Consider the following 22,421-nt stretch of genomic DNA (forward strand, 5'->3'; position numbering starts at 1 on the left):
GACCGCTCTACCCTTGGCCTCATTTCCTCAATGCCCTGCCCTCCTTTATTCCTCTGCTTTCCTGGCTTCAGTGTTTCTACCAGCATTTTCAATATAGAAGGGGACTCATCAGATCGGCTTCTACCAGGGCTGATATTTAACTTGCTGGGGAGCCAACAGTTGTGACATTAAGAAAGAACAGTAAGAGCAACGGCGTCACTGAAAACAAGGATAACTAGTGGGCTATTTTATGCACAAATGGTCCTTTGCCATTCCCATCAAGCTGAAAACAAATATCCTGAAACTATTGATCAGCAGCCAGTTAAATTAAATATCTGATTAAAAGAGAACTAGAGCTGTTTTAAAATCAGACACTTCAAACACTTGCCAGTCAGTCAGAACATGATGAAACTGAGGGTTTTAACTGAGTAGCAGCAGCAAATAAAATATTTACAGATCTAAGCTGAAATAAATGCATAGATTCTCATTTTTAAGGAGAATGCACATAGGGCTATTTCAAACACACCCTGGAGAATACTTGATGCCTCTGATTTAGAGAATGTGCGGGGAGCACCATTTGTCAGGAAATGGGATAGAACCATCCAATGTTTCCAAGTGTGATCATTTCTAATGGAACAGGGAGAACTCTACAAATGGAATTCAAGTAGGATTGCCAGATGAAATATAGGAGAGTGAATTGTCTTTTGAATGTATGTCCCAAATATTGCATGGGACATACTTATACTAAAATTTTATCTGTTTACCTGAAATTCAAATTTAGCCAGGCATGCTGTATTTTTATTTGCTAAATCTGGCAACCCTAAATCCAAGATTGTAAGTAACCCTGGTGACCTAGGAGAATAGTTGGGTGACCAGCAGAAGAGAATCCTGGAGTGGTTCAAGTGCTGCAAGGGTGTCGTTTGAGAATTCAAGCCGCCGTCTCTTTATTTGTACAGGGGAGAATGATACTGTGCAGAGCTGCTGCTGTAAGGATTATCTGTGAACTCATAAATCACATAAATGTCTGTCACATTTCCTGTATGCAGGAAATAGTAGTCACTATTGGTATGTAGAGGGCCTATAGCCAACGAGCAGCAAACAATAAGCCCTTAATATAAGTTGGTTCTTATCTCTAAAAGAAAGAGAGCTGTTAGGTAAGAGTGGCCATCATTTATGAGCACCTATCATATATATATCAAGCACTTTGCCACATTGTCTTTTTTTTTTTTGGATAGAGTCTCACTTTGTTGCCCAGGCTGGAGTGCAGTGGCATGATCGTGGCTTATTGCAACCTCAACCTCCCCAACTCAAGAGATCCTCCCGCCTCAGCCTCCTGAGTAGCTGTGACTACAGGTACATGCCACCATGCCTGGCTAATTTTTTTGTATTTTTTGTGGAGATGGGGTTTCGCCATATTGCCCAGGCTGGTCTTGAACTCTTGGGCTCAAGCAATCTGCCTGCCTCAGCCTCCCAAACTGCTGGAATTACAGGTGTGAGCCACTGTGCCCAGCAACACTGTCTCATTTAAGCCTCATTGAAGATCCTACAAAGATAGATATGATTATTATCTTTTCATGGGAATAGAAACCAAAGCTCAGAGTTTAGTTGACCTAATATTATATCTGTGAGAGGCAGAGCTAGGATCCAAACCTGCTTAACTCCAAATCCTGTGATCCTTTAACCATATCACACTATTCCTCACCATTTGACTCCAGGCAGGTAAGAATCTTGCTAGAATAACAGATTACTGTTTGCCACAGAACTGACATCAACTTAACCTCTTCTTGTGATAAATTTTTATCTCCAATAATTGGAGAATTTTTTTTTTCCTGTAGGAACTCATCTGCAGTCTCATGATGAAGTCAGTGAAGAAATTGATTTTGCATTTTAGAAACTCATTTTATTGTCTACCTGGCTGATATGCCTATTTTGCATAAAATAACAGATAATTGTAAAATTTTAAAATAAAAATACGTAATCCTTTTGGAAAACTGGCAGGAAGTTAGATGGTAACTACAGATTATTTACAAGCTTCTTTCTTGTCCCAGTCATCCTCACTGCACCACCTCATTTGTTTAAACTGAACCCCAAAAGCCTGCTGCTCTTTCCCCTGTGGGCTTCACTGGTTAGAACAGGAAATAAAATGGTGGGCAGGGAGGCTGCCATGCTGGAAAAAGAGAGCTTTCGGAGGAAGGACAACCCTGAAAAGTCAATGCCTCTTTTTATAGCAATAAAAAGGCTCTTAGTTGGGGCATCACCCAGGAAGGAAGAATTCCTCCTTTGAAGGAAACCATGTTGTGGGGAGAACATGACTCAGTGTCATTTCTTGCAGGATTTAATGCATGGGGGACTTTTGGGGAAGACGCAGGAGCCAGTGTCGTGCCAACCATGCCTGGAAGGGGAGGTCAAGACATAAAGCCAAAACAATCCATAGAAAAGAGAGATTTTGCCAATCCATACTGAAAACGCTTTCCTCCCCAATGCCTTGGATAGTTGTCTAAAATGTCAGAATGGGGAGACACAGCCAAGTGCTTTCAGTATGCATGTTCTCAGTAAGACTTTACCTTCCATTTTTTTTATTGATAAGAATATCCCAGTACTTTGGGATTGTCACCTAATCCTACTTAGTTTTTTTTTTCCTACTTTTTTATTGTGATAAAATACACATAACATGAAATTTACCATCTTCACCATTTCTAAATTTACAGTTCAGCAGTGTTAACATCGATGACGTTGTGCAACGCTACTTCATTTTGCATTGTGATTTTGGACAGGGCAGGCAAAAGAGAAATTTCACCCCTTGCCCCTTATAACAACAAGTTTCTTGAAAAATACTTAACTTATGTGGCTCCCTTCTGAACCTTGCCTGTTCATTCCTTCCTTCTCCCTCCCTCTCAATCATCCCTTTCCCTTTCGCTCTCCTTTTACTTTGTCAGCAACACTTGTGTTTCCCGGAACAATCACTGCCCTTGTATTGATTATCCATTTCTTTCCAGGTCCTGTGGGAGCTGGTTTCACACCTGTTGGCTCATTTGCCTCCCCTCTTTCCTATGGCTTGCCCTTCGGCCCACTGACCAATCATTTTGGGACCCCTTCTCTGGGCGCCCCCATTCCTCCAGCCCAGACCCTCTCTGGACTCATGGGTCTGAAATTAGTGTTTTAAATCCCGAGTTTGTGTCTGAAGGTCAGCTGGAGAGCTGTTTACAGGTCTGTAAGCCCCAGAGGGCTTATTTGCACAGTGTACTTACCTAAGCAGGGCTGGTTACAAGCCCCAGAGGCCCCAGTAGGGCTTCCCAGGCCTGGCCAGCAAGAGCACAAATAGGGAGCCATGGAGGACTGTTGTTGCCCAAGTAAGTTTTCAGCTTCCAAAAACAAGTCTTCTGATTTGCTACCAAGCCTTTCGCCTTGTTTATGCCATCAGGCTCCTGAGTCTCAGCTTTCCCCGTGGGGCTAAAGTCTTCACTGCAGAACTATATTTGTCATGTGTTTGTGTTTGAGGCAGATTGTGAGCCGCCCTCTTAGACGCTGTCTCTGAGCTCTGCACAGGCCAGAAAGGGAGAGATGCAAATTGGCACCAGGATGTCTGGGGTTTATCAGATGCTTCTTTCTTTCAACCTAATGACTACGTTGCTTCAGGGGCTGCCCCTGGGGTGTATGAAGACAGCTGAGTTTCCTTTATATCTGTTTATTATCTACTTTCTTTTTAAAGGAGTTTTGAAGTCTTAATAATTTGGTACATGGTTGTGTTTGCTAAGATTGTGGTGAGGAATTATGGCTCAGTTTTGTTTTTATGTTAGTATAATTGGTCTAGTTCCTGCTCCACAAAGTGTGGCTGGTGTTAAAAAAGACTATCTAGCACAGAGTATTATTTGGGGGTCTTTGGGATGGAAGTCGTGGTGAGTAGTATTCATGAGCAATATCAAATACAGAAAACTCAATTTTTCTCCATAAATCAATGATGGTGATGGTGGTACTAGTGGTAGCAGTCATGATGGTAAGATGGTGGTAATGATGGTGGTGATGGTGATGACAGTAATGATAGTAGTGCTGATGATAATGGTGATGACGGTGACAATTGACAGTGGTTGTGATGATAGAGGTGGTGTTGAGATGATGGGGATAAGATTGTTAGTGGAGGAAGAAGAGGAAGATGATGGTGAAGAGAAAAGGAGGGAGGAGTGGTAATGGGGAGGGACATATTTCCATTATCATGATCCTAGGTCTGTGACCGACTCTTAGCCTGGAAGATTGCCCAAAGTGGATTCCCTTCCATAGGCTACCCCATTAACTCTGGCCTTGCTAGCATTCAAAAACATCAGGTTTTTGTAGACAATAGCAGGATCAAAAATGAGAAAAACACAGTAATTTCTCACAGAGCTTCCCAGTATGAAGATTGCTTGGAGAGAGTTTGATCATGTGTATGAGCCATTACTTGTTAGCTCACCTTGGCAATCTTTAGATACAGAAAGAAGATACCAGTGGTGACTACAGTGCTTTTTACCCAGTACTTGCTTGAGGAGAAAAAGCAGGGATTTTGGTGTTATACGGATGAGGGTTCAAATTTCAGGCTTTTCATTTCCTACTAACTTGTACTCTTTAAGCCTGACTTTCCTCATCCGTGAAATGGAAATGACATCTACTTGACAAGGCTGGGCAAATTAAATGAGACAGAGCATGGCACATAGTTCTCAATGAATGTCACACTCTTCCCAGAAGGGGAGGTAATGACGCTCCAGGCAGTTTTATGCTTACTTTCTGCTTCTCCTAAACCTAGATATTAGCTAGGACTAGCAGGCACTTCCTACCCAAGACATTTTTCATGAGTCACCTATTTACTTATTAAGTAAAAATTAGATTTCTATGACTTAGGATGAGAAAGCTTCAAACATCAAAACAACAGTTTAAAAGAGAGAGAGAGAATTTAACCACTCAATTGGTTGTTTTTTCAACTGCTGCCCAGCTGGTTTTTTCCACTAAATGGATTAATATTTTGGTTAACTTGACCATTTAAAATGATTCTATAACTTTTTTTTTTTTACGCTGTCAGGATGTTTTCCTTGATATCTGGCCCTAGTTCTCTTTGCTTATGTCATTTCATCATTACTCCTACTTATGCCGTCTGGTACCTGAATTAAAACATTTAGATTCTATCATTTGAATTTTTGCCTTTCAAATATTTATAAACCATAATCATGACTTCATACAGCCAATCCTATACATATTTAATTTTTTTATGAAGAAGTCCTTTTCCCCTAAATTATTTATTTCCTCTCTGAAATCTTTCCAAAGTTGTTTTAGCCTTAAGATGAAGAGATGCCCCCAAGTGGATTGTTATCAGACAGACTCTAAAAAGTAGTTGTTGTGAAACCTGGGGTATACATTAGAAGTTCAGACTTCTAGCCCTCATCACCAGTGATTCTGATTCATGGTTCTGGGGTGTGGGGCCCAGGAATGTGCATCTTAACAGCACCCTCCTTCCCCTCTCCCCCACATACAATATCCTCTACCCAATTTACAGGTAATTTTGGTGTGAGTTCCCTGTAGAACACACTTGAGGCACAGTGCCACCTCACAGTTGACTTGGGAAAGCAAAACAGAAGACATTGGTTACTGCTTTCTAATGGGGCATCACATTCAGGCCTGTTTGCTTAAGATTATAGCAAAATTACCTTGACAGAGTTTTGAGTGTTTCCAAGCCTTCAGTGAAATAGTTACACTGTCTTGGTTTACTGCTGCAGATGGCTAAGTGAAGTTTCTAGAAGGCTATCAATTTTCCCATCTCTTTAGTCTTTAGGTCTGGGTTGGTGGAAGAAGGGTTGCAGAAGGGCACTTTATCTACCACGCCGTGTCTCTAGAAATCTAGCAATTTTGAATCCTGTATGATTACTATTCACATTTCTTTTTTGTAAGAATATGATCCAGCAAATAACTAATAATAATTCTTCATACTAGTATAGCACTTTGTGGTTCATAAAATGTCTTGACTTTCATTGTGTCATCTGATCTCCAGAATAGCTCTGGTTAAGGTAGGTAGGTGAGGTATTACTGTTTCCATTTTACGAATGAAGAAATGCTCAGAGAGAATAAGTAACTTGCCCAGGGATTTACAAAAAGTAAATGGAAGTCCTAGGATTTAACAATTATGGAATCTTTCATCATCTCTGCCTTAAGGTTGCACTTCTCTAGACTGTGGTATTATCAACCCTATAGTCTGAATGTTACAAACTAATAAATAATACATTTACTTCATTAAAATATCTATTAGTTAGCTGCTTGGAATGGGTAGAAAATATTGAAGTAGAGAATTTTTAACCTACCCTTTAATTACTGCATTGATGTTATCCATGATTGTATAATATTGTTCTTAATTCCTCTAAGTTTTATTTTGAAAGCTAAACATAAAAGACAATGGCAGTTTGTCATGTTGAGAAGAATATAATTATTAACCTCATAGGTTCATCCCACAAGTAATGATTGTCATATGGACCCTGTTGGCAGGAGATGGAAGATGAGAGGTCTCCCAGCTCTTAGATATAGGCCTAGGCCATGGGTCTGGTGTTCCCAGTCAGTGGATCATAATTCATTAAAATTGTATATTGGACACTGGCTATATCCAGAGTCTACACATTAGATAATATTAAAAGAACATAAAAGGAATATAAATGAATCTAGGTGCTAAGTGACTTGGGAGTCCTTGAACTTGTTGTTTTACCTCCATTTATTTATTTATTTATTTATTCATTCATTCATTCATTGAACACATGTTTTATTGAGCACTTACTGGAACGGCACACTGTACTGGGCACTGGTATTACAATAGTGGGCAAGACAGAATCATCCCTACATCATGAGCTAATAGTCCAATGGGGGACACTGACAAGGATGCTGGCAGCCACAGGCAGTGGGATAAATGCTGTGGGAAAGGCAGGGTGCTGCACATACACTAACAAGGGGCATCCAGCCAGCCAGCATATTAGGCCTAGTATTTTTAAATGGATGTAGATTTATTGGGAGTGGCCTGTAGGGGGTGTGCTGAGGGCATGGCCCCTGGCCACTTTATCCCTTGGCACCCTGAGGGTACTAAGAAGTCACTGCCCTACACATTTAGTTGCCTTTGCCTGAAATATTTTCTTCCTCTCCTCCCTTAGCTAAGTTCTAGTGCCCACACATCCCTACAGGCTAGGGAGCCCTCTCTGTATTGTTATATATTCAACCCCTGTGTACTGCGACATCCTGTGAAAATCCTTGAACATCATCCTCATCAACCTCACTTTCCTTCAAGTATCTCCCCCATCAGTCTTTGGGCACTCCTAGATCAGGACGATCAGGGCCTGTGTCATTTACCTCTGTATTCCCTGCACCAAGCAAATGCTTGGCACCTAGTAGAGGCTTAATAAATGTTTGCTGAATGCACAAATGAATGAATGACCCTAACCTTTAATATCTGGTTGATGAGGAGGCAGGAAACTGAACATATGCAAATAAAACCATTTGCAAACAATTAGCTACAAGTCAATATTTCAATGCATCAAATCAGGTAGCATTCTTTTTCCAATATTTACAGTGCACCTTTTTTACCCAGCATGCATATTCCTGGGGGCCGTGGACTGCCCCCAACAGGGATAAAATGGGTGTAAATGTTATGTATACTTAATTTCTTTAACAAGAAAAGAATCAGAGGATTACTTGGAGTCACTAATGGTACTACCCCAGTAAAGAGTAAATCATTTTGAAGTTACTATATGCTATGGTTTGAATGTGTCCTCCAAAATTCATGTGTTGGAAATTTAATCTCCAATGCAACAGTGTTGAGATGTAGAACTTTTGAGAGATGATTAGGTCATTAGGGCTCTGCCCTCATGAATGGACTAATGCTGTTATTGGGGAAGTGGATGAGTTATTGCAGGAATGGGTTCCTCATTAAAGGATGAGTTCCGCCCCCTTCCTCTCCCTCTCTCACACCCTCTTGCTCTTCCACTGTCTGCCGTGGGATGATACAGCAAGAAGGCCCTCACAAGATGCCAGCACCTTGAGAGTGGACTTTCCAGCCTCCAGAATTGTGAGAAATAAATTTCTTTTTTTTTTTTTTTAATAAATTACCCACTCTGTGCTCTTCTGTTCTAGCAACACAAAATGGACTAAGACACCATGGGTAGGGTCTCTGAGAAATATGAGTTGAATAGAAAAGTTTTCATCAAAAAGCTGCTCAGTTGCTGAGGTAAAAGCCAACAGGGCTCGGACTAGGGTGAGATGAGTGAGACCGAGTCATACAAGTTACAGGATCACATTTTGTCTTTATTTAACTTTTTTAGTGCATCATGATTACTTGCATTAATTTTTATTTATTAAAATATCAATTATTTTGATTGCTGAGTTTTTTCACTCTGCCCCCACAGCTCCCGGCCCTGGGGGCCCCCACCCCGTGAGCTCTGCCTTCCTGATACACAGATTACAGGGGAAACTCAGACTCCCTCTGCAGGAGCTGGATGTCAGCTATCACCAGGGCTCAGCTGCGTATCCTGAGGGCTCACTCTGCTTGCCTGATTCACCTCCCTTTCCAGTTTTGCCTTCCTTTCTTCCTCTAGCAGTCTGAGCATTCTGCACCTCCCCCTCCCTGTGCTTCAATGCCATCTCACCCAACATCCACACTAGGGCTGCATGTTCTCCATAGCCTGCTCCGTCCTTCCCTTCCCTTCTACCCACAACTGACTTGCTTTATAATGGAAGAAGCGTTTTAATGCCTGCCATGAAATCCTGTCATCTGGGCAGGAAGGGCAAGCTCCCTGGCTGAATCATCAAGAGGAGAGCACCTGCCTGGAATAAGGCTCTGAATCTTCTACAGCTCTCTTTTCTGTTTCCCTTCCTCAGAAGTATCCCCTGGACACCGCAGAGGCTGTAGAACCAATACTGCCTGCACTGGCCAACTGTGGGGGCAGTGGCTTCACACTCCCTGTGTGCTGCAAACACACTCAAATCTATGGCCTGTAATAATTTCTGCACATCCCTGTGTTGCTCCCGTAGGACAGATAGAGGAACAAAGGCCCTGGCTGATAAGTCGCATCAACTGATCACATAACCACTCATGGACAAAACAGAGATTAAACCTATATTTTTGACCCCCCCACCACCCCCCATCCTGTGTCCATTTCATTATTCCATAAACATTCCCCTCTACCACACCCTACTTCCCCCTCACCTGCCCACCCCTGCAAAGTCACTTGATCTCTTGGTGAATTAGCATGAGCCAACATTGATGTTTTAAAATAGCAAATTTTCAGGCTGAAAAAAGTCAAGATCATCTTTAAGTCCCCAAGGACATATGCAACCAGTGATAGAAAAATCCTCTCCCACTTCTCCCCCTCCAGTCTGAATTGACTTAGCAACTTTTCTTCAGCTCCTCAGCAGAGCCTTTCACAAATTCCCACTTGCAGCACTGCTGAAGGATAGACATCCTCATGTGCTCTCAGCTGGACTGCTGCTGTGGGCTTCAAAAAAACAGATGCAGCAGCAGTGAGTGTGTGCCTGTATTATATTTCTCAACTGAACATCTTCAGAAGCTGGGGACATGTGTTTTCTAGCCCAGCATGTAGGATCTGTGGCCCCTGAGGCTGTGGGAGGGCAAAGTCCTGTAGAGAAGCTATTGTTTTCCTTGCCTTTGCTGATAGCATGAGATCAGCTAAATGATGGTGGCAGGTATCCAAGACCAAGAAAAAGAGTAAGTAGGGTACAGTAATGGGAAGCAGTAAATCGTAGGACATATTTGTAATCTAAGCAACAAAAATCAAGCATTCTCTGGGAAATGCATGAAGCACTGAATGCTTGAGTGCCTAATGGGTTTTGAAGCCCCAGTAAGTTTATGTGGATGGGTGCCAAGAGCAAACAAATCACTGCAGCCACAAGCTGCCTCACTCCATATCCGAGATGCATACTGAGAATGACTGGGAAGGCTACTTGGTATGGGAACCCTAAAGCAGTTCGGATGGGGAGGCCCCCGGGGAAATGCTATACTTAGTGCTCTCCAGGAAGCATCATTTACAACTTCACCACTGGCCAAACACTAATATATGTGCTTTACATATATCATCTCATCGAAGCCTCATTATAACACTAATGGGTTAGGTGTTATTACACCCCTATTTTAAAGATGAAGGAAGTCAGACTCAGTTAAGATCATACATCTATTAAGAGGTAGGGTAAAATCCAAACTCAGTCTTTTCTGATTCCAAAGCACATGCTCTTAACTGCCCCACTTTATTGCCCTCAGAGCTCTTTGGTACCAATTACACCAGGCATTCCTAGCTACAAGGCATTGTTCATTCATTCATCCATTCATTCAACATCCAGCAATATTTCTTGAGCATCTGCATTGTGCCAGGCCCTTTGCTAGGCCCTGGGACCTCACTGATGAAGGAGACATGGACCCTGTCCTCATGGAACTTGGAATCTAATGAGTGAGTGCCAGGGTCTGGAATGGGAGTTAAGGTCTCACTTAAGACTGGGCAGGTTGTACCTTGCACAAAGGCTCTGCACTAAGGGGGCAAGTGGGTACTGAAACCCAGCTTATATTCCACTAAGCTATGTGCCCACAGAGCGACATCTTCCAGAGGAAGCAATTTAAAAAAATTTTTTCCCAAAGAGTAATATGGGCTATTCTGGAAGTACCTGCCTCCCTTAACTTTTCTTTCTTTCTTTTTTCTTTTCTTTTCTTTTTTTTTTTTTTTTTTTTTTGAGACGAGTCTCGCTCTGTCATCCAGGCTGGAGGGCTGTCACGCAATCTCGGCCCACTGCAACCTCCACTTCCTGAGTTCAAGCAATTCTCATGCCTCAGCCTCCCAAGTAGCTGGGATTATAAGTGCAGGCTCCCACACCCATAGAAATGGGATTTCACCATGTTGGCCAGGCTGGTCTAGAACTCCTGGCCTCAAGGGATCTGCCTGCCTTGGCCTCTCAAAGTGCTGGGATTACAGGCATGAGCCACTGCACCTGGCTGCCTCCCTTAACTTTTCAAGCCAGTGTCACCCTGAAAGACATCCTCATGCACAACCTGCAGTGTGTAGGGAACATGAACGCACCAGGTAGACTCTGGACAGTAAGGAGGTCAGCAGCAAGTCCAGGAAAGTGTACTCAGGTCTGTTTGGCCCCAGTCAATGAGGTCCACATTCACCTTCAGGAAATCCTGGCCAGTCAACAATGATTTAAACCAATCCCTTCACCACCCCCAGGCAAAGTCCCTGTGTAAGTAAAACTTCCAGTGATTCCCAAAGATAGTATCCCCACCTCAGCAGACGGTGGAGGCCCCTGCTCGGCCCTGGACCTGCAGGCCTTCTTCCCACAACTGTCAGACCCCACAGGAATGGAAAGGAAGGCTTCTGTAGACACATACTGGAGGGAACAAGGGGACAAAAAAGGCAAGCTGACATCAACCCCAAACCCCAATAATTCGGAGGAGAGTACCTCTGGTAACAGAAAGAGAGACAGAAGGAGGTCTGCAGGAAGAAAGATGAGTTCTTTATGTATGCCAATTTTCACATGTTAAACATGTCATGCCTTCTATCCGTGGAGCCTTCACATACAAGGCACTATATGCGATATTTACAAAAGCCCTAACCCGATTCCCTTTTTATAGATGAAGAAATCGATATGCAGAGAAACAAAATAATTTGGCTTAGGTCACATAGCTAGGAAGTGGCAGAACTAGAAAGTGGCAGAGGTGGGCCCTCTTGATTCAAAAGACACTCAATCAATGTGTAGTCTAGCTTAGAAGTCCTCGGCCTGAAGATAAAGATGAAGGAAGTGAGATAATGGGAATGAGGCCAAGAAACAGTGAGGCAGATGGAGAGAAGGGAAAGAGAGGTACAAAGGTAGTGGAGGATGCACCCTAATAACTCCTCACAGATAAAGCAATACAGCTACTGCGACCAGCTATCAATGCAGTTCATAAATGCAGAGATCATCAGAGCAGGAAAGGACCTCTGTGCTCCCAGCCTCCCCGTGTTACAGCTGAGGAGTAGAGGGCCAAGGCATCTAGTGGCTTCCCCAAGGTTCTCCAGGCTGCTGTGGAGGCAGAGCCATGGCCACAGCCCTGGCCTCCCGGCACTCAGGCCTAACAGCTTCCATCAGGCTGTACCACTGAGATTATTATCATCAGTGATGATGGTGCCATTAACAGCCATGGCCACCACTATCTGGTTTTTTAGCACCAGCCACCCTGGCAGCCATCTTCATTTTGTGACTTGAAGAAAGCACTGCCCTGGTCATGTGAGCACAAGAGGAATGGAAAATTCCAGGTCAGGGAACAACACACCCTCCAGGCATCCTTCTCCACCAGCCCTGCCTTCAGAGGCACCAGGCCCTTTTGTCCCACCACCAGTTAATATTTCACTTGGGTGAGACTTTAGAGAACAAAGAACACAAAGCTGGCCTTGAGGGGCCAAAGGTAGGCAGCCCATGGTTCCCGATTCGGCTCATAAATAAGAACAGGGCAAATGTACTTTGGATAAGGACGCGCTCAGCCTCCCGCAGAACAGCTGGGGAAGCTATTCATAGGAAAGCGTGCTATTTGCGTCTGCCTGGCATTTGAATGAGGCTCACCTAACTGTGCCTGCCCTCCCCACAGATGTGAGTCACGCTCCCCACTCACGAGTGAGGAGTGGCCAGGGGCAAAGGAGAATTGCTTCTCGGCTCAGCTGAGAGAACTGTGGGGGCCAGGAGCGGCACTGCCAAGGATATCTCCCTCCCCCGGGCAGGGAGGGCCTCCAACTGAGGACACTTATTCTGTAGTGATAGAGCCTGATTCCCCTCCATGTGAGAGAGGTGCCTCCTTGGACCCTGCTACTTAGTCCATTGGCCCTTGGTCAAGCAAAGGGGACAATTCTCAGCCCCCAACCCCTTGCCGGTGGCTTTGACTGTCTTCTCACATCTCGAGTACTCGGGGAAAGCCAGTCAGAGCAGCGTGGGAGGCCAGTTCCAGTGTCACGCTGCCGTCCTCCAAGTTCTACTGGTCCCTGGTCTCTAATTGCAAAGCTTACGTGCTGTGGAGGTGAAGTGGGCGCGATTCCTCCCCCTTAAGCAGCACTGCCCACTTCTGAAGGTCATCCACCAATGCTCCTGCCTCCTGTAGCATCCAGTGAAGTTCTGGGCTGGTTCTGAGCCGAGGGTGTGCCAGAAGCAGGGCTCATTATGGTCCAAAATAACCTTGGGAGGTCAAGCCCAGGCCTGGGCATCCCTCATCCAAGGAGCCCTGATGGGGGGGGTCTCTCAGGGCCTAGCTGAAGAGTCAGTTCTGCTCCATAGCAGCACTGATGGTTCAGGTCAGTCCCAGGCCCATGAGAAAAACTCCAGTTCTGCACCAAAACACAGTGGCCTTTGGAGTCCATCAGACTCCAAGCATTAGGAAGGGCCAAGCCCTTCTCCCATTGGTAGTTCTCACACACCTGTGGGTCCAGAGAGGGGCTACCCGCCATGATCCTGGGAGCCGTGGTCTAAGGGATCTCTGTATACCTGGTACATACTCAGCTGCGGTTTGGGGTTTTTTTATTAGTGAATGGCTTAGCTCCTCAGCTGGACCATAAACTTCTCAAGGGAACATGCTGTGCCCTTATCTTTGTGTGCCTGCATGACAGCACACAGCCAGCATGCAAACCATGACCTCATATGCACTTAACACTTGACTATATCTCTTTGGCGACTAGACTCTACTCCTTTGGACAGGGACTTCTTAATTCTGTATTTCTGAATGGCCTAGTGCTGGCTGTGACACAGGGTAGTTATATAATTGATAGTGTTGATTTGAATTGTCCAGTTCGAATAAAGAATTTTCTAAATGAGTCGACATTATGACACAATGTATATAGATGAGACCTTTAATGCATTTGAAATTTACACTAGTGGACACATGATGGTAGATGCTATAGATACAGGAACCCACGCAAATTCCAACTTTGAGAAACTAGTAACCTATTTCGAAATTATACTTTCTCCTGTTCTTCATGGGCAAAGATGATCCAAGCATGGAGGACATGACATTTAAGCCCTCTTCCCAGTGGAAGGGATGTGCCGCCAGCTAAATTTTTCTCTCAGTCAACATTTATGGGCATCTACTGTGTGTTAGGCACTGTACTATGGGCTGAGTATTCAAAGAAAAACTAGGCACAGGTGAATCGTAAATGGAGAGCTACAGGTCTAGTGGGGCTGAAGACACTTTCTCAAGGAACTCACGGCACTGAACTAGCTGCTGCTTGAGAAGTATGGCCTAAGCTCCATGGGAGTGAGAAGGGATGAATTCTTCCTGGGGCCAGGAAGGGAGGATGAAATCAGGAAAGGCCTCCCAGAGGAGCAGATGTTTGAAGGATGGACAAATCCAGATGGACAATAGAGTATGTATTCTAGGCTGGAGGGATTAACCAAAGCATCGAACCCCCTCAGTTCTTTGGGAGTAGAACAGTCTCTTCTGCTCTCACTGTAGCTGGTGGCTTGATTGCTGAGCAAGGTCAGGGTGACACCTTTGGCCAAAGAATGGGGCATTTGCTTCTAAGTCAGCCAAGGGCTCTTTCTGTCTGAAAATAGCTGCCTGAATTCATTTCCCCAATTAGTCCCAGAGGCCAAAGATAGGAGAAGGTTTTCTCCACAAGCAGGGCAGAAACTGCAGCTAGAAAGCTGGCCCCACAGCATGAGGAACCCCTGGGGAGCTGGCAGGAGGCCATGCCCAGCCACACCTTGAGGTCTGACCGGCTGTGTTTGGATGGGCCCTCTCTAGCTCTTTCCTCGTCACGTGACTGAAAACCTTATCATAATGAAAGCTGTAAAAATGCCAAACTTTAACCTTATTAAAGTCACACTGTTCTGGTCTTGGCAACCATAATAGGATTTTACAACTCAGCCTCTCTGACTAGAGTCCTTGAACAGCCCAGGGTCTGTCAGGGTCCATGATGGGTGACTTAATGCCTTCAGGGACTGGTGCCCACCCACATTCCCACCCTCCCTGTGTCCGTCCACCACCCGTGCTCACTGTGGCCTTCCATATGGCCTCCTGTTTTGTTACTCATAGAAACGGAGAAATTTCCACTACCATGGACCCCAGGAAAAACATATGAGCATACCCTACAGCACTTACCAACTGGCATGGTATTTTCCTCCGGATTAATGAAGCACAGTGGAATTTTAGCAGTTGCTTTAATGATTAATATGTCAAATCCATATTGCAGGAGAGGGAAACAGGAAAGCGATGTGAGAACCTAGGAGTGGGGAGGAAAAACGATGGGAAGGGAAGAGAGGTAGCAAAGCCAAAGAAGGACAGGGAAGGAAGAGAAGAACAAGGGAAGGACAGGGCAAAGTGGGGAGAGAGGAACATGGACTCCCACAGGGGTTGGATCAAACAGGCTCGAGCACATTTAGGGACTTCCTCCTGCCACATTGGTAGGAAGGTGGGTCAAGTCAGTTCCTGAGGAGAGGTCTCCCAGGAGCAGTTATTAGCCTAAGGTTCTACATGTCGGGAGGTCATGGACCTTGAAGATTTGAGAAAAGGTATGGGGTTTATCCCTAGGAAAAAAATACACATAAAGGGGTTTACTAAGCCCCTAAACCTCCATGAAAAAACACAAAAATGAAAAACCTCTGGGTTCAGCTGACGGTGTTTCTGAAGCTGGGACTGTGTCATCCCCGTCAGCAGCCCTTCTCCATGTGATGCCTTTCAGAAACAAGTTTGGAAAGGTGACAATGGCGTCAGCCACAATACACATTCTGTTTGCTGAGCCTCTGTCTTGCCGTGAGCACCCACCCTCTCCTCCCCACCTGCAGGCCCACCGCCATGCAGCTCCCAGGATGAGGTCATGCTTACTCACAGGGTCCCTTCCTCCAACTCTAGGTAGTCCAGTGCCCCTACATGAAGTGGTGTCCATGCTGTGCGTGAATATGCTCCGCAGTCTTGAGACCATTACACGGCTGGACAAAGGAATGCCTGGCCAAGCCACCAATGGGAAATACTTTGCAATGCAAATGAGTCCTCCAAAGCCAAGCATTCCCCTCTCCTGCTAATTACTTTTACCTGGTTGCATTAGAAATCCTGGCCAACATGGTGAAACCCCGTCTCTTCTAAAAGTACAAAAATTAGTCAGGCATAGTGGCACATGCCTGTAGTGCCAGCTACTCGGGAGGCTGAGGCAGGAGGATCGCTTGAACCCAGGAGGCAGAGGTTGCAGTGAGCCAAGATCGCGCCATTGCACTGCAGCCTGGCGACAGAGTGAGACTCCATCTCAAAAAAAAGAGAATGGCTTCATATTCTGTATAGTCAGGAGCTGGCTCAATGTTAATGTCATTGTCTCTCCTGAAAACACCTGTCAGTGCAAGAGGCCTCTGAATTTCCTTTCTTATTTCTTGATCTAAGCATGTATATAGTGTCATGGGCCAGGTTAATTAAAGCTCACTGAACATCACATACTATCCTCTGACCAATCATACGTGTTGCTTCTTTAAAAGCAGAAAAGAAAAAATCAGGTTCTATATGGCCTACCAAGCTTAAATCGTCTCTGTGGTGGGAACTGTACAAAAGTCAACAGGTCAACAACAAACACTAGTTTACATACTCAGTAGGTGAAAGAGTGAGCCAATTCATAGATTTCATTTCTGATTGTATTTTTTAACATTTTATTCTCAAAGAATTATAAATCCACAGAAGGTTGCTAAAAGGTGGAAACAACTCAAATGTCCATCAATGGATAAATGGATAAATGTGGTACAGTGGTCCCCCCTTATCCTGGGGGGATACATTCCAGGATCTCCCAGTGGATACCTGAAACTGTGGATAGTACCGAACCCAATTGCTGTCAGTGGGAACACATTTCTGTTCACATATTCCACCTACAATTTAACGCCTTTTCCAGCTTAACTAAACACTTACCAGTATTGTGGTCGTAACTTGCGGTTTGAGGTGTGACAGCAAAACTAGCACGAATTTCTTTTTTCCCTTCACAATTTCACAGATAGAAGATTCATTCCTAACTATAGATCTTAGCAGCCTCAGTATATCATTTTTTTTCTTTCCTGAAGCCAAGAATTTTCACCTTTTCACTTAAAGGAAGCACTTTATTGTTTCTCTTTGGTATATTTGAGTTGCCAGCATCACTACACTTGTGCTTTGGGGCCATTATTAAGTAAAATAAGGGTTACTTGAACACAAGCACTGCGATACTGGGGCAGACAACCTGGCAACGAAGATGGCTATTAAGTCACTACTGGGTGGAGAGTGTAGACAGAGTGGACACAATGGGCAAAGGGAGGGTTCATGCCCTTAGCAGGATTCAGCAAGATTTTATTATACCTTTCAGAACTACTCACAGTTCAAAAGGTATGAATTGTTTATTTCTGGAATTTTTCATTTAATATTTTTGTATTGCTGTTGACTGTGGGTAATTGAAACTAAGGAAAGTAAAATTGTGGATAAGCAGGGATGGGCTACTATACATACAGATAATGGAATAGGATTCAGCCTTAAAAAGGAAGGAAATTCTGATATGTTTCTATGACATGGATGAACCCTGAAGACACTATGCTAAGAGAAATAAGCCAGTCACACAAAGATAAAACCTCTGTGATTCCACTTAGATGAGGCACTTATACGAGTAGTCAAATTCAAAGAGATGAAAATTCGAATGGTGTCTGTCAGGGGCTGGGAGGTGAGGGGAATGAGGAGTTGTTTAATTGGTATGAACTTTCAGTTTGGGAAGATATAAAAAGTCCTCTGGAGATGGATGGTGGTGTTTGTTGCATAATAATGTGAATATATTTAAAGCCAACAAACTGTGCCTGTAAAAATAGTTACAATGGTACATTTTATGTTATGTATATTTTACCACAATCAAAAATTGACAAGAAAGTCCCACAGACACTTCACTAGGCCAATCCAATGTAACAGCTTGCATGACTATAATACATTATCAAAACCAGGGAACTGACATTGGTACAACCCAGACTCATTCAGACTTCACAAGTACTCGTGTGTGTGTGCATGCGTGTGTGCATGTGTATGTGTGTGTGTGTAGCTCTATGCAATTTTATCACCTGTGTGGCGCTGTTTCATCACAAGCCACTCTTTGTGCTGTCCTCTGTGGCCACACTTGCTCCTTCCTGACAACTAACCTGTGTCTTATCTCTAGAATTTTTTTACTTAAAAAATGTTACAACATGAAGTCATACAGTATGTAACCTTTTGAGATAGGCTTTGTTCACCACATAACTGCCTTGAGATCCACCCAAGTTGTTGCATGTATCAATAGTTTGTTCCTTTTTATTGTTGGATAGGACTCAATGATATGGATGGAAATGTTTGATTATATTTTTACATCTACCATTAATAAATTCAATTTTCTGTCCACATTAAGACCATCGGTGAATGGACTTGATTCCAATGTGACCACTACAGGAATGGTGTCCAAGGGGCTCACCAGAGCATCCTAGCCTCCACCGACCCATGCAGGGGCTTTTGTCTGACCCATAGGCTGTTTCATTGAAGAAATGGGTCCTACCGGGCCAGCTGTTCTGCCTACTGACTTCTTTCAGCTGTGGGGAGTGGGGACCACAGTGCATAGGCAGTAAGATAGACAGGAACACCTTCAGTAAACAGAGAAGGTACAGTCTCAACCCCCCCCCCCCCCCCCTCCCCGCCCAACCTCAGGGCTGAGACTCCGGCAGTGGCATCATGGGAACAGGCAGCTGGGGTTCCTTTAAGAAGGAAGGTAAACTCCACCAACAGTTGTTTAAAAATATGATGCTTTCCAATTCTCAGAGGGGAGCTTTTATATTTCCACCACTCACTGTGGCCCAAACCTCACTGTGCTGGAATTTAGCTGTCCCCTTGACTGTTGACCCCAATACAGCATCAACTCCCAGCCCCGAGCCTCACAAAATGCCTGGCCCCTGTGAGCACACAATAAATGTTGCCACAGGAGCTGGTGTTGTTGAAGGAGAGAGGCGAGTCAAAGGGCCTGCAGAGGATGACCAACTCTAACAAGCGAGAGCTGCTTTCATTTCATTTTTAAAACCTGCTACCTTAGCTCTGGCAGGAGCCAGAGTATGAGAGAGGAGCAATAAAACCATTCCTTTCCTCCTCTCACTTCCAGCCCTGACTGCCCTCCCCTCATCCCTTCACACCCCAGATCTTCCTCCCAGACTCTGGGGAGAACTTTGTGTTCCGGGGAGGGTGGGGCTTCTTACTGAAGGGCAGGTGTCAGTGTAGGTGAATAAGCAGGTTGGGTGGGGGTTGGGTGAAGGTGAGGTCGCTCAAGGGGACTCTTCAGCCACATAGGAATGAAGGAACAAGATTGAAGTCACACCCCCCAAAAACCAACAGAGGTTCTTTGAGCCTTTTCCTCCAACTCTCCTTCACCACATTCATGCCTTAGCTTCCCAACCTTGGCCTCTTTGCTATGGGCAACCTGAATAGTTTGCATTTCTAGACAAATAGGTGAAAGAAAAGAGCAGCCATAACCCATCATCCCTGTAACTGGCCCGGGGCCCCAGATCCTGGGACTTTCCCCAACAGCTGGATACTTCTTCCTCTGTGAAACATAACAGGGATTGGCTGGAGCTAACCCAAAAAGCAAGCAGACGTAGACACAGGCTCTTGGAAAAGATCAAATGCTATTCAAACCCAGGGATTTGGTTCCCCCACCCCCAAGGACCCAGGAAGAGGCTGCTCACAGCTGGGTGAGGTGCAGCCCTTTCCACAGGAATCATGGCCTGGCTCTTTCCAGGGTAGGGGAGGAGCAGGTGCCGCTCCTCTCCGGGCATGCGTGCCTCCTGGGTGTCCTTCATGGAGCTTACACAGAGTGCTTTACACAGAGGCTATGGCCTCTCTGGAAGAGTTAAGATCTTTCTATAGCTCTTGAGATGGAGTATTTGACACCAATAAAGGCTTTCACCACCTCCTCAAAGCTTTGAACTGTTTTGTTTTTTAGAGATGGTGTCTTGCTGTGTTGCTCAGACTGGTCTTGAACTCCTGGGTTCAAGCAATTTTCCTGCCTCAGCCTCCTGAGTAGCTGGGACTATAGTTGCCAGCCTTGGTTTCCATCTATATCTTAATAACCAGAGTTGCTGTGCATTGTATCTAGGATTTGGCTTACTTGGCAAACTCTATGTCATAAACTCAGTATTTCTTCAATATACTCAATATTTATTTACTATGATCTGGCAGCTGAAGTAGCCCAAACTTCTGACCTATATTCTGTAAGGTGGAAGACTGGGCCTTTTAGTAGAAATCTCCAAGACCTAAGAATCTCTATTGAGACCCTGGGGTTAATGCAGGCTCCACCAAATCCAGGTGCTGGCTGGGAGACAGGAGTCAGCAGGATTTCACCGAGATGGTCAATTTTTATCCAGAATAGGGCTATGCCTGCATTAATTTGTCACCAGTGGAATGAAAATACAAACCCGCTGAGTATGACAGTTTGATAGGAGGAGTGGTCAGTTATATAGAAAATTTAAAACAGAAAGCCCATGAGAAGTTTGCCTTTGTAAATGCCCATTAACTCCTTCCTAATAGGGTGACAGAGAGCTGGTGCCACCACAGGGAGTGTGCTTGTCAGAGCAGACCTCCTCCCCGGGTGGACACCATGACCCTTGACATCCTCCAGATCAAAGCTTCACTTTCCCCTGCTCACAGTGGCTTCTTGGACGACCATGTCTAAACCAGACCCTGCCTGCTATTCTTGACCAGACAGAGAGAACAGCCTGAGTGAAGACTCTGAGGCAGGAGTGAGCATGGCATTAGCAGGGCCTGGCAGAAGGCCAGGATGATGGCCACCCTGAGTGCTGGGAAACACAGCACAAGATAAGCCTGGAGAATTGACAAGGGCCGGTCTGTGCAGAACCTGAGGGCCATGGCAAGAAGTCTGCCTTTTCTCCCCGTGTCCAGAGCAGGGAAGAAGGATTTGCAAGTTTCTCACACATGCCTTGGCTTAAGCAAAGCTTGCTGGCCTCCTTCAAGCCATAGCGCAGGGTGGTGTTTGCCGTGCCTGACTCCCCAAGCTAGGCACTGGGAGTCCAAGTGAACCATCTGGAGGGGTCAACAGTGATGTGAGCAGATAAGCCACAGCACATTGAGCTAGAGGAGGAGAGAGGAATGTGCACATCCCTGCTTGGATGTGGGGGCAGGAGGGGGAGGGCTCCAGGAAACCTTGCACAGATTCTTTGGGCTGCCTAAATCCCGCTGCTCCATGTCTAGGTGGCTGAAGCGCCTCCTGGCCTCAACCCCTCCTCTGGCCTGTCCTGTTTACCAGCCCTGCCACCTGCCCACTCTAAGAGGCTCCACCCTTCCTTGGAACATGGAGTTCTCTGCCTCTGGACTCTGGGGAGGGTGAGATTGTTGAGGCAGGCGGGCGAGCATGAGAGGGAAGGAAGAGGGAGGGAGGTCAAAGATACAAGGTGAGCTGGAGAAGAAACGGACTGTTTTGAGGATTCCCCCTCACACATTCTGGCTCTTACCTCTGACCGAAAGCAAAGGGAGCAGCTTTTACCAATGGAATGAGGCCAGGGTGTGTTGGCTTACACCCATAATCCTAGCACTTTGGGGAGGCCAGGGTAAGAGGATCCCTTGAGCTCAGGAGTTCAAAACCAGCCTGGGCAAGATAGCGAGACCCCATCTCTACAAAATTTTTTTTTAATTGGCAGGCATGGTGGCATGTGCCTGTGGTACTAGCTACTTGGAGGCTGAGGTTTGAGGATCTCTTGAGCCCAGGAGGTCAAGGCTACAGCAAGCCATGATCGTGACACTGCACTCTAGCCTGGGTGACAGAGTGAGACCCTGCCTCTAAATAAATTAAATCAATCAATCAATACCAATTAACTAACTAACCAACCTGTCTATCGGGGTCAGTCAGCTCTTATAGTCCCACCTGACTTCCGCTTTGCCTTCTCCTGCAACAGCAACGCCTTCGAAAGTGCTTACTGTGTGCTAGGCAGGCGTTGCACACGGACACGGACTGGGAGTTCAGATGGCCAGCTGGCCTGCTGTCTGGGGACAGGGGGTTTCCCAGGACCTGAGACTTTCAGTACTAAAACCAGGACAGTCCTGGGGAAGCTGGAACAGCTGGTCACCTGGTGGGAACTGAGCACCCATGGAGTCAGCAGAGAAGGAAGGCGGCACCACAGCATAGCTGGTGGTGGGAGCAAGCAGGAGTCTTTTCCTCCTTAGCACTGGAAGCGCCACTCTTGGCACTTACCTCCCTTCCTGAATGGAGCCCCTCCTGTTTTTATGAGGCCTCCCCAGGCCAAGCCCTCAGGATGGGCAGGGGTGGGTTGAGACTGTGCTGTCTCTGCTGTTTGCTAAGGTTGTTCTCATGGTATCATGCTGCCAGAGACTGTTCACTTGGCTCACATTGATGGAGGTCAGCTAAGGACAGGCTGATTAGCTGGCCCCTCAGGGCCTTTCTCTTGGTGACACAGCCTCTGGC

General features: G+C 45.4%; 1 protein-coding gene across 2 annotated transcripts in view; it reads right to left on the minus strand.

Moving 5' to 3' along the window:
- Positions 1–15,920, minus strand: part of LOC109028589 (uncharacterized) — a 57,005-nt gene extending 41,085 nt beyond the window's left edge. Inside the window, exons 1-2 of one of the 2 annotated variants that reach the window (XM_019034856.4) lie at positions 15,819–15,920; positions 15,092–15,212 (exon numbers count right to left, since the gene is read on the minus strand). In XM_019034856.4, the coding sequence (XP_018890401.3) occupies positions 15,092–15,212; positions 15,819–15,911 (214 nt within the window). In that variant the 5' untranslated portion in view covers positions 15,912–15,920. Of the gene's footprint in view, positions 1–11,256; positions 11,362–15,091; positions 15,213–15,818 lie in introns of both variants that reach the window. The other variant, XM_063695854.1, reaches the window with a different exon arrangement.
- Positions 15,921–22,421: the final 6,501 nt, after the last annotated feature.

The sequence above is a fragment of the Gorilla gorilla genome, chromosome 1, assembly GCF_029281585.2.
Source record: "Gorilla gorilla gorilla isolate KB3781 chromosome 1, NHGRI_mGorGor1-v2.1_pri, whole genome shotgun sequence".
Lineage (NCBI taxonomy): Eukaryota > Metazoa > Chordata > Mammalia > Primates > Hominidae > Gorilla > Gorilla gorilla.